Source organism: Peromyscus leucopus, chromosome 1, assembly GCF_004664715.2.
Source record: "Peromyscus leucopus breed LL Stock chromosome 1, UCI_PerLeu_2.1, whole genome shotgun sequence".
Lineage (NCBI taxonomy): Eukaryota > Metazoa > Chordata > Mammalia > Rodentia > Cricetidae > Peromyscus > Peromyscus leucopus.
In genome coordinates this window covers 29,314,920-29,334,860 of record NC_051063.1, presented here as the reverse complement: position 1 = coordinate 29,334,860, position 19,941 = coordinate 29,314,920, and the positions used below count along the sequence as shown (strand labels likewise).

The window sequence follows — 19,941 nt, the reverse complement described above, 5'->3', positions numbered from 1 at the left end:
CAGAATTCTAAGTTATTTACATGCCATATTCTTTAGGTCTATGAAGTGTTTGAAGGTTACCTGTCCATCTGACCTATGTATCTGTGAATCTGGATAACCTAACTAACGTAACTATAGAGATGACAAGCATAGGTGACTATGAATCTATAAGTCTTATCTACCAAAATAACCTAAGGACTAAGGCTTCATGTAAACAAGGTAAACAGTCTCTAAGCATATGTATGGTAAAGAATGATGACCTCAAAATTGTGACAATACACAAGATATTTATAACAGAGGTCGGAATATATAGTGCTATATGCAATATGACAATAATCTTAAATATATATCAATATACCAAATATCCCAAACAGAAGTAGAACATACATAAAGTATGACAGATATAAATTTACATTTGTATCAATATACATATATTTCAAATTAAGAGTAGAAATATATGTACATTATAACAAATATAGTTCTGTATTTGTATCGATATACAAATTATCTTAAACAGGAACATAAAAATAGTTTACATTTGTATCAACATATAAGAATCCATAACAGTGCAAATTACAGTGCAAATTATCTAAGGCTGCTATTTTACTAAATTTGTTTACTAGTATATACAATAATCTACCATCATATCTTATACCTATCCATTCCATTTCTTCTCGCCCTTTTTATTTTTAGAATACCGAGTCTAATGTTTTCTTTTACCCCCAACCCTATAACCATCATCCATAACCCTGAGAATTATGAAACCTAAGGGAGAAGGGGCATCGTTTTCTTAGAATTGCTTCCTGCTGTTTAGGGGCTGATGTTATCTCTGTTGGGTACTGTGAGACAGTTAAATATAAGTTAGATTAATTGTAGGTTCTGCAGCAAGTCTTAGAGTAATGGGTAAGATTGTCTGAAATTCTGAAAAGAAGTGTAGTATGATGATGATTGCCATGACATCATTCTGGATTTTGTAGAGTTGTTGTTGGGGCCCCATCTTCCTTCTGGGGACTTCCGAGATTGCTATTGGAAAAACTTATTTGTTATCAAAATGGAAAGTTTGGATTTAAAGAGGACATAGCATGTAAGAAAGGATTCTGAGAAATCAAGAGTAATCATGGAGAGAATTAGAATCTTGAAGACAATGGTCCTTTTTTTTTTTTTTTTTTTTTTTTTCCTTTTGTCCCACACCAGAAGGCTCTTCTGATATGGGACTGAAGAATCTCTCAACCTTTTCTTTTAGCAATATGCCTGGGTTTAGAGAAGGAGTGAGCCAATTCCATCTCCAAAGCCAGCTTGGCTTATAATTGAATTGGAACCACAACTTTTCTAGATTGATAGAGAGATAGATGTTAGACAGTGAGATTTTACCGTGTGTAGATTGGTACCAATAGATTCTTTCTTTCTGTTGTAAACATCTGGATATCCAAGTCCTTATGATTTTTGGAAGATGGGTATTTCCATTATCCTGGAAAGACAAAAACAAAACCCTACCCCAACCTTTGATTGTTAAATTTTTCTTACAACTTGTAGAGATGTCACATTGGTGGATGATCTTTTACTTCTCCTCATCAAGGATTTTTTCCTGATAAAATCGAATTTTTATTAATTTTGTTGGTATCCATAGCTTTTCTTCTCCTGCAGAAACAAAGGCAAAACCCCTTTCCCAATGTAGAACATATCCAGGTTTCCATTCTGAGGTCAGCACATCCTTGAAATAAACCGTTTGGTTTAGCTCAGGAGTTTTGTCTGTGGTCCAATGTCTCTTTGCAGCTGCTGTTCCTTTTCAATCAGCATTGAGAAAATTCAAGGTTAATAAAGCACTATGCACTCTATTTCTAGGAGTCATTGTTACCTGTTGTTTATTTAGCATATCCTTTAAAGTTCAATTGGATCTTTCTATGACTACTTGGCCTCTGGGATCGTGTGGTATACCTGTAACATGCTTTATATTGTAATAAGCAAAGAATTGTCTCTTTTTATTGGAGACATATGCTGGGGCATTGTCTGTCTTAATTTTTACAGGTATCCCCATGATGGCCATAACTTCTAATAGGTGTCATTACAGAATCAGCCTTTTCAGAACTCATAGGAGTTGCCCATTGAAATCCTGAATAGGTGTCAATGGTATGATGTACATACTTTAATCTTCCAAATTCTGCAAAATGAAACACATCCATCTGCCAAATTTCATTTCTTTGTATACCTTTTGGATTGTTCCCTGCAGGTAATGGAGTTTGGTTATAGATGGAACAAGTAGAACATTTTTTCACAATATCCTTAGCCTGTTGCTACATGATGGAGAAATCCTTCTTCAAACCTTTGCTATTTACATGGTATTTCTTATGAAATTCTGAGGCTTCTAGCACATTACTTATTAGTAACTGATCAATCTCCTCATTACCTTGTGCTAGAGGTTCTGGCAGACTTGTATGAATAATGAAGTTAATTCTATATTATCAGGAATAAATTCAGCAGTTTCAATATGAAAACACCTCTTTCTGCCTATTGAGAGTCAGTGACTATATTGAGGGGTTCTGTGAAGTCCATCAGTACCATAGGAATGGCATACCGTTCTGCCTTTTGTACAGAGCTGTATGGACTTTGTACCAATTTACTTAAGTCTCCTGATTTATATCCTGCTTTCCCTGATTTATTTGCATCAGTATAGAATATGAGAACTCCAGAAATTGGCTTTTGATGTACAATGTGAGGAAGGACTCATTCAGTCTTCTTTATGAATTCTATTCTCTTGCTTTTGGGATAGTGGTTGTTAATCTCTCCCAAAAAGTTACTGCAGGCTCTCTGCCAGTATTCATTATCTTTCCATAGTAATGAAATTTCCTCATTAGCTAAAGGTACTACAATTTCTTCTGGGTCCATTTCTGTTAACTGGCGAAGTCTTAATTTACCTTTTTGAATCAAACCAGTGATCTTTTTTATATAAGTCTTTAATATCTTATTTGGTTTACGTGGTAGGAATATCCATTTCAATATATTATCTCCCCTCTGCATCAAATTACCTGTTGGGGAATGTCTGGAGGGGAATATGACAAGAATGCATTTAAGTTCTGGATCTACATAATCCACATGTGCTTCTTGAATTGCCTTTTCTTCTAGAGTCAATTCCTTCTAAGCTTTGGCTGATAATTCTCTTTTACTATTTAATTCTTTGTCCCCTTCTAGAGTATTAGCCAAATTTTGTAGTCCATCTTTGGGTATTCCCATGATACCCAGTAAATTGGAAATACTTCGTAATAACTTTTGAAAATCATAAGAGTCTTCAATTGATCTCTCCTTAGTTGTACCTTTTGGGGTCTAATTTTTTGTAGCTTTATCTTATATCCTAAGTAATTAATTGAATCTCCTCTTTGTATTTTTTCAGGAGCAATTTGCAGTCCCCAGCAAGGCAAAACTTTTTTACTTCTTCAAACATGCTTTCTAATGTATCTAACTTTAGATCAGCTAATAGGATATCATCCATATAGTGATAAATTATGGATTGTGGAAACTTTACACGAATTATCTCCAATGTTTTCTGCACAAAGTATTGGCACAAAGTAGGGCTGTTTGTAGCATGAATCTTAAAAGTTCTTATTAATAAAATCAAACCCGAGGCGAGTTATTGGGGTCCATGCTGGTAGATCAGAGAGACAGAACAAGCCACAGCTATCTCACCTCACCAGTTCCTCAGCTGGTCTTGTTTCCTCAGACTGGAAGCTTCTGTGTCTTCATCCCAATGGCTCTCAGCTGAACTGCTGCTCAAAAGCCTGAATGCTTAACCAGCCAAATGCTTAACCAACCAAAAGCTTCTAGTTTCTGGTCCTCACGCCTTATATATCTTTCTGTTTTCTACCACCACTCCCTGGGATTAAAGGCTGGCTTCCTGGGCTTAAAGGCGTGTGTCACCATGCTTGGCTATTTCCAATGTGGCCTTGAACTCACAGAGATCCAGAGGGATTTCTATCTCTGGAATGCTAGGATTAAAGGTGTGAGTGCCACCATTTTCTAGCCTTTGTATCTAGTGGCTGTCTGTTCTCTGACCCCAGATAAATTTATTAGAATACACAATATTTTGGGAAACACAATACCACCACAGCTGTTTATCATTCCCTGTGGGAGGACCTTCCATTGATATCTCTTGACTGGCTGGGAATTGTCATAATTAGGTACTGTGAAGGCAAATTTTTCTCTATCATTTTCTTGTAATGGTATGGTAAAGAAACAGTCTTTTAAGTCAATAACTATTATAGGCCATTCTTTGGGTAGCAGAGAGGGCAAGGGCATCCCAGTCTGTAGGGAGCCCATTGGCTGAATTACTTTATTAATAGCTCTCAGATCTGTCACCATTCTCCAATTACCAGACTTTTTTAAAATAACAAATATAGGAGAATTCTGAGGGCTGGTAGATTTTTCAATGTGTTGAACATTTAACTGCTCTTAAACCAGCTGTTCTAAAGCTTGTAGATTCTCTTTTGTCAAAGGCCATTGTCCAACCCAGACAGGTTTATTAGTTAGCCATTTTAAAGGTAAGGCAGTTGGTACTTCTGAGAGTTCAATTGCAGTTGTGCTCTGTTTGTATACAGCCTGAATGGTTGGTGACTGTTTTTTTATAGTATGTTATGATATTATTCCTAGAAACATGCATTGGTCTGTATTCCTTTTCTGAGAGTGTAGGAATGTTAATCTGGGTATTCCACTGTTGTAACAGATCTCTGCCCCAAAGATTTACTGATACATTTGCTACATATGGCTTCAGCCTTCCTCTCTGTCCTTCTGGCCCTATGCATTCAACCCATCTCGAACTCTGTTTTATCTGAGATAGGGTGCCAATCCCTAAAAGTTGGACATCTACCTCTTGAAGAGGCTAATTCTGATGTTACGATTTTGCTGTAATTATAGTCACATCTGCACCTGTGTCTACCAGGCCCTCCAGAACCAGGCCATTAATTTGAATTCTAAGCTTTGGTCTTTGTTCATTTGTGGAAGTCTGCCAAAATATTTGTTTTATAGTGTTCTTTGTAAACTGTGACCCATCTATCAGAGCTGTTTTATCATCCATTGCAATATCGGTTTTTACATTAGGCATTGGTTTATTCAGTTGTCCTGGAGAGGAATTTCTTCCACAGTGGCTGGGAATGTTCATACTACATTTGATTTGGGTGCCTGAAAGAGGGCCCCCCTGAGGCCTTTCCTTCCAGTTAAGGGTTGCCTCATATATCTATTTCTGATCTGTACTCACTGGTCCAATGTCGGACTTTGCCACACCTTCTACATAATCCAGGAGGTGGTTGGGGTCCTGATTAACAGATTCCAGAGAAAGAATCTTTTCCTGTAAGCCTTCATTGCTATCTTTTAAAGCCTGTATCAGTCCCAATAATGACTCATCTTTGTTCTTCTTGTTAAACCAGTGTTTGAACACTGTGTGAATTATTACAATGAATGCCAAAATGGTACAGGCCAAATATGCCTGAGGAAGGTCATATATTTCCAGGAGAATGTCATTCATCATTCAGGCAAAAAGGTTTTCAAATTCTTGTGAGGTAATGTCAGTCATATTACAAGAATTACTCAAAATTTGTTAGTCAATTTTAAACTATAAAATTATCAAGTACTTTTACTTGAAATAAGACACTGCTTTGCCTATCTTACCTTTCTGTGGTTCTGGGGGTGTAGTTGGACTTTTCAGCCAGAAGGTGGCATTGGTACAGCTCCAAATCAGGGCCTGCTGGCGACCTTGGCTGACCGCAGCTGCAGGCAGGAATCCAGATGGCAGGGAGCTGGACCTGGCACTCAGGGAGCAGGGGAATACCTCGCTCACTCTGGTTTTTCACTGGTCTTGGGGCTAAGCTAGGGAACTGAGACTGGACTAGCTGCTCCCTTTTTCGGGAATGGAACCGTGTAGGCGTTCCCTGGTTATATGGAACTTTGCAGGCAGGTTTAGGTACCCACCAGCAAGGGTGGAGGCTGAGGGTGGGAGCCACCCAGGCCTTTGGAATTTGCCCCATGTGAGCACCAGATATTGGTGAAATTATTAAGGCCACTCCACGTACTTAAAAGGAACATTTATGCCGGGCGGTGGTGTCACACGCCTCTAATCCCAGCACTTGGGAGGCAGAGGCAGGCGGATCTCTGTGAGTTCGAGGCCAGCCTGGGCTATCAAGTGAGTTCCAGGAAAGGCGCAAAGCTACACAGAGAAACCCTGCCTCGAAAAAAAAAAAAAAAAAGGAACATTTATTTAGTGGGTAACTTACAAAAAAGGCAAAGGTAGGTCGTGGTGTCTGGGGAAGGTGTATCGCAGTTCATCGGGGTTCTCTGGAGCTCTGCTTGGTCTATCTCCACCGTCTAGGGTCCAGGAACAGAGAGTGCGCTTGCCCATCCAGATCTCGGGTCTCTTGGCGCCTCCCTTGGCCCTGCCTTGTAGGGGTGACAGTTGCCGAAGCCTCAATGGGGGTTGGAACTTCTAGATCAAAGCTGGAATGGCTACCCGCTACATGAGTTGATTGGAAGGTTATCAGTTTTCTCTGTAGTCTCCCCGGCCTAAAATAGTGAAGCCTCAACAGGAACATGATTACCATCATCCATAATGTGATAGTGGTTACCATCATCCAGCACATGACCATGGTTAAGCTTCCAGGTCTGTAACATGAAGCCTCCAAATCTCATTGTCAATTAATATTAATAACGCTCAGTGGTGGATGGAGTCCATCGGTTCTAACACAGACCCCGAAGCCAGATAACTGCATTAACCATGCAACTCAGGCACTGTGAAGGTATTTATGACTTCTGACAAACAAAGATCAAAGTATCTGCAAACCCTCCAAAACAAAAAAAGATTTATTTTATCAGAGAGAGAGAGAGAGGGAGGGAGGGAGGGAGGGAGAGAGAGAGAGAGAGAGAGAGAGAGAGAGAGAGAGAGAGAAAGAGAGAGAGAGAGAAAGAATATGTTTGTATGTTGTTTTCCCATCTGTCTGTCTGTCTGTCCCTGTGTCTCACTCAGATTACCATCTGACACCAGAAGAGGGTATGTGAACCAGTATCTACAACTGGTGCTAAGAACTGAACACCCATCATCTGCAAAAGCCACAGATGCTCTTCATCACTGAGCTGTCTTTCCAGGCTCCTCCCAGTTTTTAATCTTCCCCATAGTTCCTTCATCCTGGTAATCACATAGCAAGAACACTGTTAGTGAGCGACAAGTGGTTGAGACTAGATTGCTGGAAGAGCAGAGTTCAAAAGAGCATGTTCAATTACGAACATGAATAGTGCTGGTCAGATATAGAAAAGTAGAGCCTAGGGAACCATAAAGAGCTGGGAGATAACACAGAGAAGAACCATCCTGTCCAGTTGTTTCAGAACTAGGATCAACTCTTGAGTTTCACTTAGGCAAGTCTGATTATAGTTAGAAGAGCAGAGTGTTTGGGAACTCAGCTCTGGGTCAGACTGACCAGGGATAGTCCTCTTGCCCTCTGTGAAACATTCAGGGGCACTGTCCACACAGCCCATGAGTAGCTGAAACAAAGAATATTAACATTATCTACAGGGCATACACAAATCCTGTGAAGTCAGTATATCAGAAGAAAGATGACTTCGAGGGAACTAACAGGAACTTACAGGGTGGCTCTGATTGAAGTGACCATTGTTAACTTTTATTGCCATGTGCAGGACTGTCAGTGTTGACTACTTTATCATCAGGTGCCAGGTCTGTTTCCTATGGGTGAGAAAAAATGACAACTGACCACTGTCTCATCTGCACATACAAATACCTTTTAAGAGGCAGTAAAATCAATAAAGACTCTGCCGTCCAGGAATCCTTTATAATCTTAAAGTAGGAAACTTTTCTTAAAATGGCGCACAGAAGTGCTGCAGAAGTTATGCCAGTGTTTATCAGAAGACTCTTATCGTGAAACTTATCAGAAGACTCTTATCGTGAAACTTCACATCACATCATGACATGTCATGGTTGTCTCTCATGTGAAGGGAAGGTCTTTGGATGTGATACGTGACTCATGAGTCAATTTAAGTCTGAAAACAGACCCCTCCCCCTATAATAAATAGCTTGAGACTGAATGTGTGTTTCCTGAATGGTTATATCCAATAGATAATAGAAATGTGCTGAAGGACTTTGAATTAAAACCACAGTATTGGGAGTGAGTAGAAAAGGCAAATGATGCTCTGTGCTGTCAAGGACATGAAGCCAGAAATCCTCCAGGTACTGGAAAAGGTGTCACAGCACCGTGGGAACCTGAATCATTGCATTCTGATGCTGTAGTCAAGTATGCTGTCTGAATTACCTCAAACAAAAGACACATATTTGAGGAAGTATCTCTTACATAGCCTCAACTGGAAATATCGCAAATGCTCAAAAAGAGTGGACTGGAAAAATAAGACCAGGCTATATAATAATGTAGAAACATGAAAAAGAACAAAGTAATGTTAAAGGAGCAATATGGACAGCAGAATGTTGTATGAAAGAAACTGAAATAAGCAAAAAATAAAAAAGTATTCCATTTGTATAAAGTTCAGAAATGGGAAAGTAAGCTTTGATATTAAATCAGAATGGTTTGAACAGGTGAGAATGGGTGTTTGTTACATGGGCATATTGTCTGATATTTTGATAGCTGTATGCCTTTTATTTCTCTTCCTATGTTACAGAACATTGGTTTACAGAAGAGCATGCACTTGTTTAAAAATTCCATAGGAATTCTTTAACAAAAGCTTTTATCCAATTGCCTGGCTTCAAATGATGTAATTCTAAACCGACCCAGTATAGAAGAAACACCATGTACATTGATCTGTGTCACAAATATAAATTATTAGATAGTGCCCAGATTAATTGTAATCATGGTACATCAAGGAATACTGTCCTTCACTGTTAGCCTTCCTTGTCCCCAGCCAGTCGAGGCTTCAGAGTACTCACTTTTCCAAATGCTTTGTAGGTGTGCAATCTCTAGCTGCATTTCTTCATGAATTTTAAAATAGTGATACATTTACTGTATTTTATGGATTCTTGCCCAGTCTTCATTTAACTCTGTCAATGTGGCTGTATATCAACCATTTGATTTGAATGAGATTGATCCCTCATCAGCTTCATGGTAGACTAAAGCTATCTAGTACATCTTTGATGCTCGATTAGGAGTGGTTACACCTACCAAAGTGTGAGAGAAGGTGCTGTGGCATTGGAATTTGTTCTTAAAAGCTCAAAAAAAGTCTGAGAAACAAGTTGATTTATGGCAAAATGTATATTCCAGACATTCCTATCGTCTGTCTGTCTATGTATATCCTAGATCAGAACATTTTTTGGACTCCATCTACCTTGAATCACAACAGCCTAGGTGTCTTGAAGGATGGAGATGAATTGACTCATAGATTTGAAAGCTCAACAGATGATGGTGCCAGCACTCGGGTTTCTAATGAGGACCTTGAGTGAGAGGGCAAATGGCTTCTTGTTCTTAACTTCTTGGCTTTTCTTCCATGTTATGTGAGGCAAGGAGGGTATGTGACTTCTCTGTTTTCTTTTCTTATGATAGCTCTGTATTAACTAGTTTCTGTGAACTTTATGCAAACCTAGACATAGCTGGGAAGAGGGAATCTCAACTGAGGAATTACCTTCTTCAGATTGGCTAGTGACCACCTCTTTGAAGCATTGTCTTAATTGCTAATTGATGCAGGAGGGCCCAGCTCACCCTGAGTGGTTCATCCCCAGGCAGGTAGGCCTGGGTTGTATATGAAGGGAGACAAGCAGGCTGCAGGCTGTGCTTTTCTACCTCAGGATTCCTGCTTTGGCTTCCTTGGGTGTGGGCCTGTAACCTGTAAGCCATTTAACTCTTTCTTCCCTAGATTGCCTTTGAGGAAGAAAAGCAACAGAAAACAGACTGGGACAGACACTATTCTTATCCTGTTGGGGGCCCTGCTTTATGAAATAGATAAACTTAAGTCCCTTCTGTAGGGCTTTGACATTAAAAGTCCCCTCAACCCCGATAGGGTGGCAGTGACAGACCCAGTCATGATTGCCTCCAGTTTTGCACTGCTGAATCAATGAGTTTATTTGGGCTTGCTTCCAGGAGCATGGAGACTACGGAAGAAAACTCTCCCCATGGCCATTAACCACTTGCCTGAGCTTGGGTAGGTGCCAGGTTTCTTGAGACCCTTTCCCCAGGCAGCTGTGAGCTGCCTTTATAACCTTGGTGAAAGACACTGCCCCATGAGCTCCTCTCTGCCTCAGTGAGGGGGGACTTGATGGGACCAATCTTATGGGCAATAGAGGTAAGTTCATAATGGGGAGTATGTTTAAGACCCATGTTTTTGTACCAATTTCAGTTAGGTTTTCTATTACTTGTATTTGAAATTATCTTACTGGTAGAGTATCCTAAGTGTATAAGGTAATTACTCCTATTGAAAATACTTGAGACCCCCCCCCCACCATTTTGAAATGTTTTCATATGTAAAGAGATAGCTTGGTTATGGAATCCACATCTAAACAAAACAATTGTATGTTTTGTATATACCTTATATACATGGCTGTAGGTAATTTTATGCAATGTTTTTAGCGACCCTGTTATCTCTACACTATGTGAGGTCAGCTGTAAAATCTACCACTTGTTGGAGCAGGTCAGCACTTTACAAGCTGGGGGTTTGTAGCATTCACATTTCAGATCAGATTTTCTCTGCTTGCGATCACCCTGCCTTATAAGCTAGTGTGCTGTGTAATTTTTACAATCAATGTGATGTTTCTCCCTATAATTCACATGACTTTATTTAATCTTCTGTGTTTTAATCAGTTATTAAGAGAAGTTAGTTTAAAAATACAATAAAGTCTTGTATCTTAACACTGTACTAGTTTCCAAGGTTTTACAGTAAAATACAAGAATAATATATGCAAACTAAATTTAAATATTTAATATTTATTGCTATGTTCACTTAAGCTGTAATCTATAAAATGTTGGGAAGATTATTTGTCTTTTGTTGCATCAGAGGTTTTTTTGTTTGTTCGTTTGTTTTGGCTCTGGCTGCTGGTTGCAGTACAGGCTCATGTCATACTGTGACCTGTGCTCTGCTCTAGGTCAGTGGTTCTCAACCAATGGGTCAGGACCCCCACAGGGTTTGCATATCAGATATCCTGCATGTAAGATATTTACATTATGATTCATAGATGTAGCACAATGAACTAGAAGTTAATGAACTAGCAATGAAAATAATTTAATGGTTGGAGATCACCACAACCCAAGGAACTATATTAAAAGGTTGAAGCATTAGGAAGGTTGAGAACCACTGATCTACATGATATTGCTGGATGCTCCATGTTTTTGTATTAGGAATTCTGTAATAAATGATTGCTTTATAAAGTCTATGATCAAATTATTGCAGTATCTCTTCCTAAGTGTCTAAGTTTTTCACCTCATTTCTAGTTTGCGTGCTTCTTTTATTAGTATTTTTGTTGCTACATTCATTACATAGATTTGTGGAACCCCTGAAACCTCCAGTACTCTCATCAGACCACATAGTTTTCTCTCTTCTCTTCCCTATGTTGTCTACCCTCCTCTTCTTCCTTCCCCTCCACTTACCCCTCCTCTGTCTCCCCTTCCCACTCTGGCCCCTGTTCCTCTCCTTCTTTCTTTGCTCTTTTCTTGAAAGTCCACATATCTGGTCTCCTCAGTGTCCATCCCAGACACTTACAGAAGCCATTTTATGGAGAAAGAAATCTCAAAGAAAGTAGCCAAAACTGATTTTCCTCTTGTGCAAAAATAGTAATGAAAATAGATGAAAGGAGACAGCATTTGATGCCACCCATTAAAAACCTAGGTTTAACCATCAGGAAGAGCTAATTTAAAGAGAGAGACCAATGTATTTCAGTGAATTAATGCAATCAAAGTTTACTTCTCTTCATGCAAAATGCAGTGGACGGAAGCAGCATGCAGAGCCCTGCCTCGAGATGCTTCTCTGGGAATGCAGGAACTGTAAACTCTGTTATTTCTGTGACTCCAGGATGGGTCATCAAAGGCTGATGTAACACCGTCCCTCTGACTACTGCCTGTCAAGAATTCTATGAGGACTGTTGGGTATTAAGCCTCTAATTCTGTATTCTTCCTCCAAAGAAAGTGGTTACAAAGGCTTCATACTTTACATTGTCCCTAATTATCATAAACGTGATTCTCTTTACTTGAGTCAAGGAATCGAAGTGAGAAGGAATTTTAAATCTTCTAGGAGAACTCCAACATCTTCATTTCTAGGAATTCCAATTGTGCGCCTGTTGTTTCGTAAATACGGGTACTTTGCAGAACAACAAATGAAGTACACTGTGGTATTAGGTTTAGTATAAATTGACTTTTGTATATAGGCTATCATCTACTGTATTTTTTTTTTTTTTTTTCGAGACAGGGTTTCTCTGTGTGCTTGTGCTTTCTGGACTCATTGGTAGCCAGCTGCTCGAATCACAGAGATCGCTGCTCTGCTCGAGTGCTGGATTAACGGTGCGCACAGCCGGCTACTGTAGTTCTTAAGGAAACAAATAACAAAATTAGGGTCAGATTCAGTATGAAAAATGATAAGATTGCCTGGTTTTATATTTAACTGGAATGCAAATTTCAGAGGGGACAATGTTTTAAGTTAGTACTTGTGAAGCATAGGAAACTCAGTAGTCCTCTTCATGTCTCATACCTCATCTTTAAATAAGCGCAGGGCCCTGTACAGGGGACTTCAGAGTGCTTAGCTGGATAGGTAAACCACTCCCCGTTCTCAGACCATATTAGTCACTGATGGTAGTCATTTGTATTGTGAGTGTTATTAATGAGTTCCGTTTGGAATAGCAAGCTTGTAGCTTTTGTGCTAAAAATTGAAATTAAAACGGACCCTCAGATGCTAAAGTACCAATTTTCAACACTGTTAACATTTACACTACTAACCTGAGAGTAGCATGAGAAATGTAGTTGCTATGGAAGTAATTGAGATTGAGACAGAGCTTCTTAACTCAGACAACTTTTGCAGTCTATGCATATAATAATGTGTATATAAAATCTGGTGTGTGTGTGTGTGCACGTGTGCACGTGTGTGTGTGTGTGTGTGTGTGTGTGTGTTTGTGTGCGTGCACATGTGTGCATATGTATGTTGTATATTTTAGAGGGTTAAGCAACATCCCACATTGTCAATCACATGGTGACAATAAAAATGCCTCTAGACACTTCAAAATGTCTCCTTGAGGGTAAAGCATGCCTGGTTGGGAACTGCTTAGCCAGAGGGTGCCAGGGAGGCCTGTTCAGATAAATACGAAATTTCAGAATGTAGCACACGGATTCAGGTTTACCTAGAATAGAATTGGTATTAAGTGGCCAAAATAAGTCTGTTTTCATAGTATGAGTTAACTAAAAGTGGAATGCATTGACTTGTTTCCCAGACGATTGTTTAATTAGGTAAATTGCATATTTCGTCACTCTCAGAGTTTACCAGGGATTTCTTTTCTAGACAGGATTTTGAACTAAATAATCTCCTAAATCCTTTTTAATGATAAGATGCTATAATTTTGGCAGTACTAAAGATAAAGAATTGCAAATTAATCCTCTGTTTGTCTCTCCCAAACGCCGCTGTCTCTGCCAGGATTGTGGTTAAGCACAGGGTGTACACTAATTATGAAAAATGTCTTCCCACCGAGACCCGAAATCTATTTTTGAGAAAAAGAGAAGTGCATTCTCCAAACTGACATATCAGTTTTTTCTTCAGAATGATATATTAGTTTTAAATCATATCCACTTACTCAGTTTTATTTTGTGGGAGGGGGTGCCTACTTGCCTCAGTCACATGTGACAGCAGGGATAACTCTCAAGAGTTGGCTTTCCTCTTCCATCACCAGTGTTCAGATATCACTCACAGTGGGTCACAAAGGATGAAAGGAAACAAAATTACTTAGGAAAATTCAGAGAACGAATAGGTCCCATTATCAAATGAGAAATGAGTCTGTTGAAAGGATAAAAAAATGGTTAGTTACATGACAGGCAAAGTTCAGTTGAAACAGTTTGTGGAATGTGTCCTCTAACATGTTGTACCCAATATAGATATTAATCATTATTATCCTGAGTGATTTTATTGGTATACAAACCAGGAAAAAAAACAGTTCACAGAGAAACAAGTGAGTTGATTATGAAGAAATCCTTTCAAAATATTTATCATGACAAGTTCTTCTCTATATTTTAATTTACCTTGTTATTTTCCTTTACTGCATATTTCAAGTGTATTTTGAACACAATTATCTGTGCTTTATTTTCTAGTTGTTTTTTATCCTTACTGCTGGTGGCTGCTGTGGTTTGGAAGATCAAACAGACTTGCTGGGCTTCTCGACGGAGAGAGGTAGCAGTCACATTATCTAATCTCTGTGAGGGTTTAAGCAATCGTGGATCTCTGCTAACTCATACATATGCTCTTTCAAGTGCAGAGTTATCAAATAAATTTTATACATTAACATTGAGAAGTTTTCTATTTTTAAAATTTCAGAGTTGAGCTGGGTAGTGGTGATGGCTCACACCTTTAATTCCAGCACTTGGGAGGCAGAGGCAGGCAGATCTCTTGTGAATTCGAGGCCAGCCTGTTTTACAGAGCAAGTTACCATACAGTCAGGGCTGTTACACAGAAAAATCCCGTCTCAAAAATACAAAATAAAACAAAAACCAAAGAAAAAAAATTTCAGAGTTGACAACCACAATCATTTCAAGACAGTATCTGTATGTGTGTGTATATACATACATACATACATACATACATACATATATATTATGTTAGATTTTTTGATAGTATTAGAATTCATAATGAATACTGATTTTAATTTTGTTAAGTAATCAGTAAACCTTTACTTTGACATTTAGTTATGGTGTAGGAATGCTGCTTTACAGCAGTTTATCTGTTGAAGTTAAGACAGTTCCAAGTATATTTATCTATCCTTTTGCTTTAGGGAAGATATCTACTACTATAGCAGTGTTTCTGTGGGGGAGAGTGATTCCATTTCTGCCATTTCTTGATCATTTGATTACCCAGTTATGTCTAAAAGAAACAGGTCAGTTTGAAGCACTTCTGTGTCAGAATTAGTCATGATGTTCCTTATAATTCTAATGTTGGTTAAAGAAGGGTTATGCTTTCACAAAGTTGTCTCTTATGATGTCAGCACACTAGAAAATATAGTTTCCTGTCTTTTGATATATTGGTTGGTGGAAAGAAGCAAGAAACATGATCAATTGATGAACAAAATAGCTAGATTTATTGTTCTATAGCTTATATAATAAAAACTCTTAGTTTCCATTTACTGATTGGAAATTATGTCCTACTAATGTTATTATTCTAAAATTAGCATCACTGGTAAATTATTTGCTGCACATTTCCCAGCATTTTTATGTGCCTGTGGAATTCCACATATAAGAAAATATTTCAAGCTAATTGAAACAACCTAGTGTACTTGAAGCTATAGAATGAGTGAATATGACTCAAATTTATAAGTTACCTATATTTTCAAAAACCCAGTGCCTGCTTTAAGGTACTTGGAAATCGAAGTTCCCTTCTCTGAGTTTCTGTTTATCTTAGTCCTGTGTTCATCTGTGATTCAATATATGGCCAGTACAGCATCAATGAGTTTTGACATGATAGAGTTCCATGATAACAGAGTAATCTTGGTAAGGAGCTTAATAAATACACACATACATGAAATTCTATGTGGATTCTAATGGTCTCTGTTCCTGGCAGATGGTGTAGTACAAGAAGTAGAGCCATAAATTGTGACGGTAGGCAGACATGGGAAGGCCACTGGCAATGGAATAGAGCTGGTGACTATCTATTTCCCTAACCATTAGGAACAAATGACCCCGGAGTGGCTTCTGTGCTGCATTCTATCTGCTCTCTGAGTGTACGAAGCTCAGCTCTGCAACTGCAGTGCTGTGCAGAGATGCACAGTCCTCTACCGTTTGCCGCATCTGACCATTAGTACCTGCTGTTGAATTTCCTTATCACTATAAAGAGCTCTGTGACATTTAACTACGCTCAGTGTGAATTTATATATAGGATTCTTCACTTATATTAAGTAAGCTTAGAATCAGTACAATTATTTACTATGTGAAAATAAAACATATTTACTCTCTGAAAAAAACTATTATTTATATATCTATGTTCCCTCTTTAAATGACAAATGGATTTTGTTTAATATTCTGTCAACCTCAGAGTAGTAATGCTGTTTTGTTGTTTCATTTTAGAAGTTTTAAAACAAACTCACATTTTGATTTTATGTTAAAACCTTCCAAAATAATCTGTGGACATGGAAAGTATTAGAGAAAACCAGTGAGGAGCTGAGGTACTACAATATGATTATTAGGTACTACAGTGCATGAAAGCATCTTGTTATGGCTGTGGTTTCCTCTCAGTGTGAAGCCTTTGTGTTTAAAGGACAGGGAAGTAGTCTTTTCTGTCATAAATGTGATTGTCTTACCTCAGCCCAGACAGACAGATCTACTGGGGTGAGGACCTGTTAAGCCGTATTGCATGGGGGTTCATATATGTTGTGGGTTTTTCTTCAGTTCAGTTTTACTAAATACCTTTAAATGAAAGACATTAAATGTTGTGGGAAAATGTCATATGTCAATGTCCACAGGAAACATGATATTATCTTGGTTGACTATTGGAGACCAATTTAGACAATGATTTTTATTTTATTGAAGAATTATTTATATTTATGTTTGTTTTCGTGATTAGGTAATAAAGGAAAGGTGACTCGCTGTCTTTGTTTTTTGACTCCGAAACCTTTCAAGTCATCATGTGCTCACAGTGATAATTGTATTTCAGACAGTAGGTGAGCAGAGGCAGGTCTCCTGTCCTTCACTTCTAACTCAGCGCTGGCCAAAACTCTTATGTGCCCTCAGTGTGAGGCCCTCATTCATATTGTTTACATGGGTATGATTCTCTCTCTCAGAAACACAGAGCTACTAATTATTGTTACATTCGGGGTCAGCTGTGATGGACAGAATGTTGGTTTATCTGCAATGATATTATTTCTTAGAATTTTTGTGATTGTTTTATAAAGTTGTACTTTTCCAAATATAAGGACTGTTTAAAATGAGAATTGCTGTGGGATGTTCTGTATGCTGTGAATGTGTTGCTCTGATTGGTTGATAAATAAAATGCTGATTTGCCAGTAGCCAGTCAGGAAGTTTAGGTGGGATAAACAGACAAGGAGAATTCTGGGAAGTGAAGGCTGAGTCATGAGATGCTGCCAGCCTCCGCTGCCATGAGAAGCAAGATGTAAAGATGCTGGTAAGCCACAAGCCATGTGGCAAGGTATAGATTTATAGAAATGGGTTAATTTAAGACATACGATCTAGCTAGGAAGAAGCCTGAGCTATTAGGCCATACAGTTTTAATTAATATCAGCCTCTGTGTGTTTATTTGGGTCTGAGCGCTGCAAGGCCCAGCCGGGACTGGAGAAAACTTCAGCTACAGAGAATAACTTGATAAGTCATGTATTGTGTTTTACCATAAGCATATTATTTCTTATTCTTTGACACCTGGTTTCTCTTAATCATGACTATAATTTTTATAATATAATTTTAATATCAGACACATGATTATTACTCCTATTGAATAAGACACCTAAAAATTTAAGGGCTCTTAAAAATCTATAAAGACTTCAATTTTGATATTACCTCTTCAACTTGGTTTCTATGGTAACTTACCTTCCACATAATATGAAAACTTTCTTTTAGACTATGCTAATGAATGGAAACAATAGGTGGATATTGTTTAGTGGAAATTAACACACTGGAAGGTGAATGTGTTATCACTGCTTATTCTTTTTACCCAGGTATTGAAAACATTTATCTTCAAGTATACATTCTAGTTTAATTGGTCATTACATTACAAAAAATATTTTTTTACACCAGATGTGTGCTAAAAAATGACTTGACAAGTTGCTGTTTTGAGTGTCTTCATTTTAATATTGGAGTTTCAGGTGTTTTTAAAATGTGTGAGTGTTTCGTCTGCATGCATGTCTGTGCACCACATGAATGCCTGGTGTCCACAGTCCAGAAGGTATCTGATATTCTGGAACTGAAGTTCCAGATAGTTATGAGCTGCCATGTGGGTCCTGGGGATTAAACCTAGGCCAAGAAGAATAATAAGTGCTAACCACTGAGCCATTCAACTCTGAGTTTGAAAGTTTCATACTTATCTTAAGACATAGACAAATCAAGATGTTCTAACTTTTATTATAATCATTTATTTGTCTAACAAAAATACTATGACTATTTAATAGTTAAAAGAAATGAAGTATTTTCTACTAGGAAACTTTGTTTTTCTATGTTTGGAATGATTTAGTTGGAGTGTGTCTTAGTGAGGGTCTAACAGGGAAACCCACATTCCTTAGTAAGGGGGGCCTCATTCATGTTATCCACGAGTCTTTAAACGATGAGTTTATTTCCTTTATAAACTCAGTTAAATTTCAATTTCTTCAGATTTTCAAAAATATTAATATAGAATTTAACCACAGTATTTAACAAGACCTTTCTAGAATATTGGGATCCTCTCGCACTTAAAAATAAGTAAGATAAAAAGCCTGGTATAAAGAGATGTCCTATGAACTTAACCATACATTTTGGAGTCGTGCAGTATAAAATCTAGACTTGGATTTATTGTCATTAGCCTTGTGTTTTAATTGAAAATGATCAACTAAAACTTATGTGTAAGAGCTTTGAGTTTAAGTGTTTTTCTTTCTGTATTGCAGACTGATAGATAAATACTAATGACAACAGAAAGGTCATAGGCTAAAGTTTTGAGACAATACTCCATCTTTAAGCAACATCCAACACATTACATATAAACACACAATACTTAGGAAACTCCTGGATTATTTGGAAAATTTTTGGAAATGAGAAAATTTTTGGAAATGAAAAATTTTTGGAAATGAGTTAGTAATGGAAGTGAATTAGGAATGTGAAGTATTGGATAAATGTATATAGAATTAATATGCAAACATTTTCAGTGATTCTAAATAAAATATAAAATATGAAAATTATTTCCTGAAATATAGTTTTTAAAAATGTTGGGCATCATCATTGTTTGGTCCCAATTATTTAGGTAGATTAAGAAATTGCCAGTTGGCCGGGCGGTGGTGGCGCACGCCTTTAATCCCAGCACTCGGGAAGCAGAGCCAGGCGGATCTCTGTGAGTTCGAGGCCAGCCTGGCTACCAAGTGAGTTCCAGAGAGGCACAAAGCTACACAGAGAAACCCTGTCTCAAAAAAAAAAAAAAAAAAAAAAAAAAGAAGAAGAAGAAGAAATTGCCAGTGATAGTGACTTTCTCTGATGAAACATTATATGATTAGCCATAAAACCTTACTTTTTATGTATTCAGACAAATATCTGTACACAAATGTATTTGGATATACATGCTTAAGTCTTTATTCTCCCAAATTTTATTCTTTATCTAAAATTTAAAAATGTTAATTAATCAACAATTTCATAAATGAGTACACTATATTTACATCATTTCTACCCTTCCCATCTTTCCAGCTCTTCTTGTGTTGCATGCATGCACACACACACCCTACTGAATTCAGTTAATGTTGCCTGTATGTACATGTGTGTAGGACTGATCCCTTAGGATTGGGAAACCTATCAAGTGCCTTTCCATGTAGAAAGCTCTTCCTCCTTCAGCAGCCATTGACTCTGTAGAGCCCTTCATTGAGGGATGCAGCTTTGAGGGATTTTCACCCATATACATTGTCCTGTCTCCTGGAGTGGTTTGTAAGCCGCCCTATTGTTGAGAGTTTGTAGGTGTGACACACTGTCATGTCTAGAAGAAACTACTTTGTGGCGGCCATCCCTATCCTCTGGCTCTTAAAAGCCCCCTGCCCCATACATACCCTACTCTTGATGTTTTCTGGCTTTATGGCTGGATTTGTGCTGAGCACCTTGTCATTAGACTTCTTTAAATTTTGACCATTGT

The 19,941-nt window shown here is 38.0% G+C and overlaps 1 protein-coding gene across 4 annotated transcripts in view; it reads left to right on the top strand.

The window, feature by feature from the left end:
* The window catches only part of Atrnl1 (attractin like 1), a 590,535-nt gene that overhangs the window by 217,960 nt on the left and 352,634 nt on the right, over window positions 1-19,941 (top strand). For 3 of the 4 annotated variants that reach the window (XM_028880975.1, XM_037205779.1, XM_037205772.1), the window contains exon 26: window positions 14,238-14,316. In XM_028880975.1, coding sequence (XP_028736808.1) covers window positions 14,238-14,316 — 79 coding nt within the window. Of the gene's footprint in view, window positions 1-14,237; window positions 14,317-15,803; window positions 17,060-19,941 lie in introns of those variants that run through there. The other variant, XM_037205784.1, reaches the window with a different exon arrangement.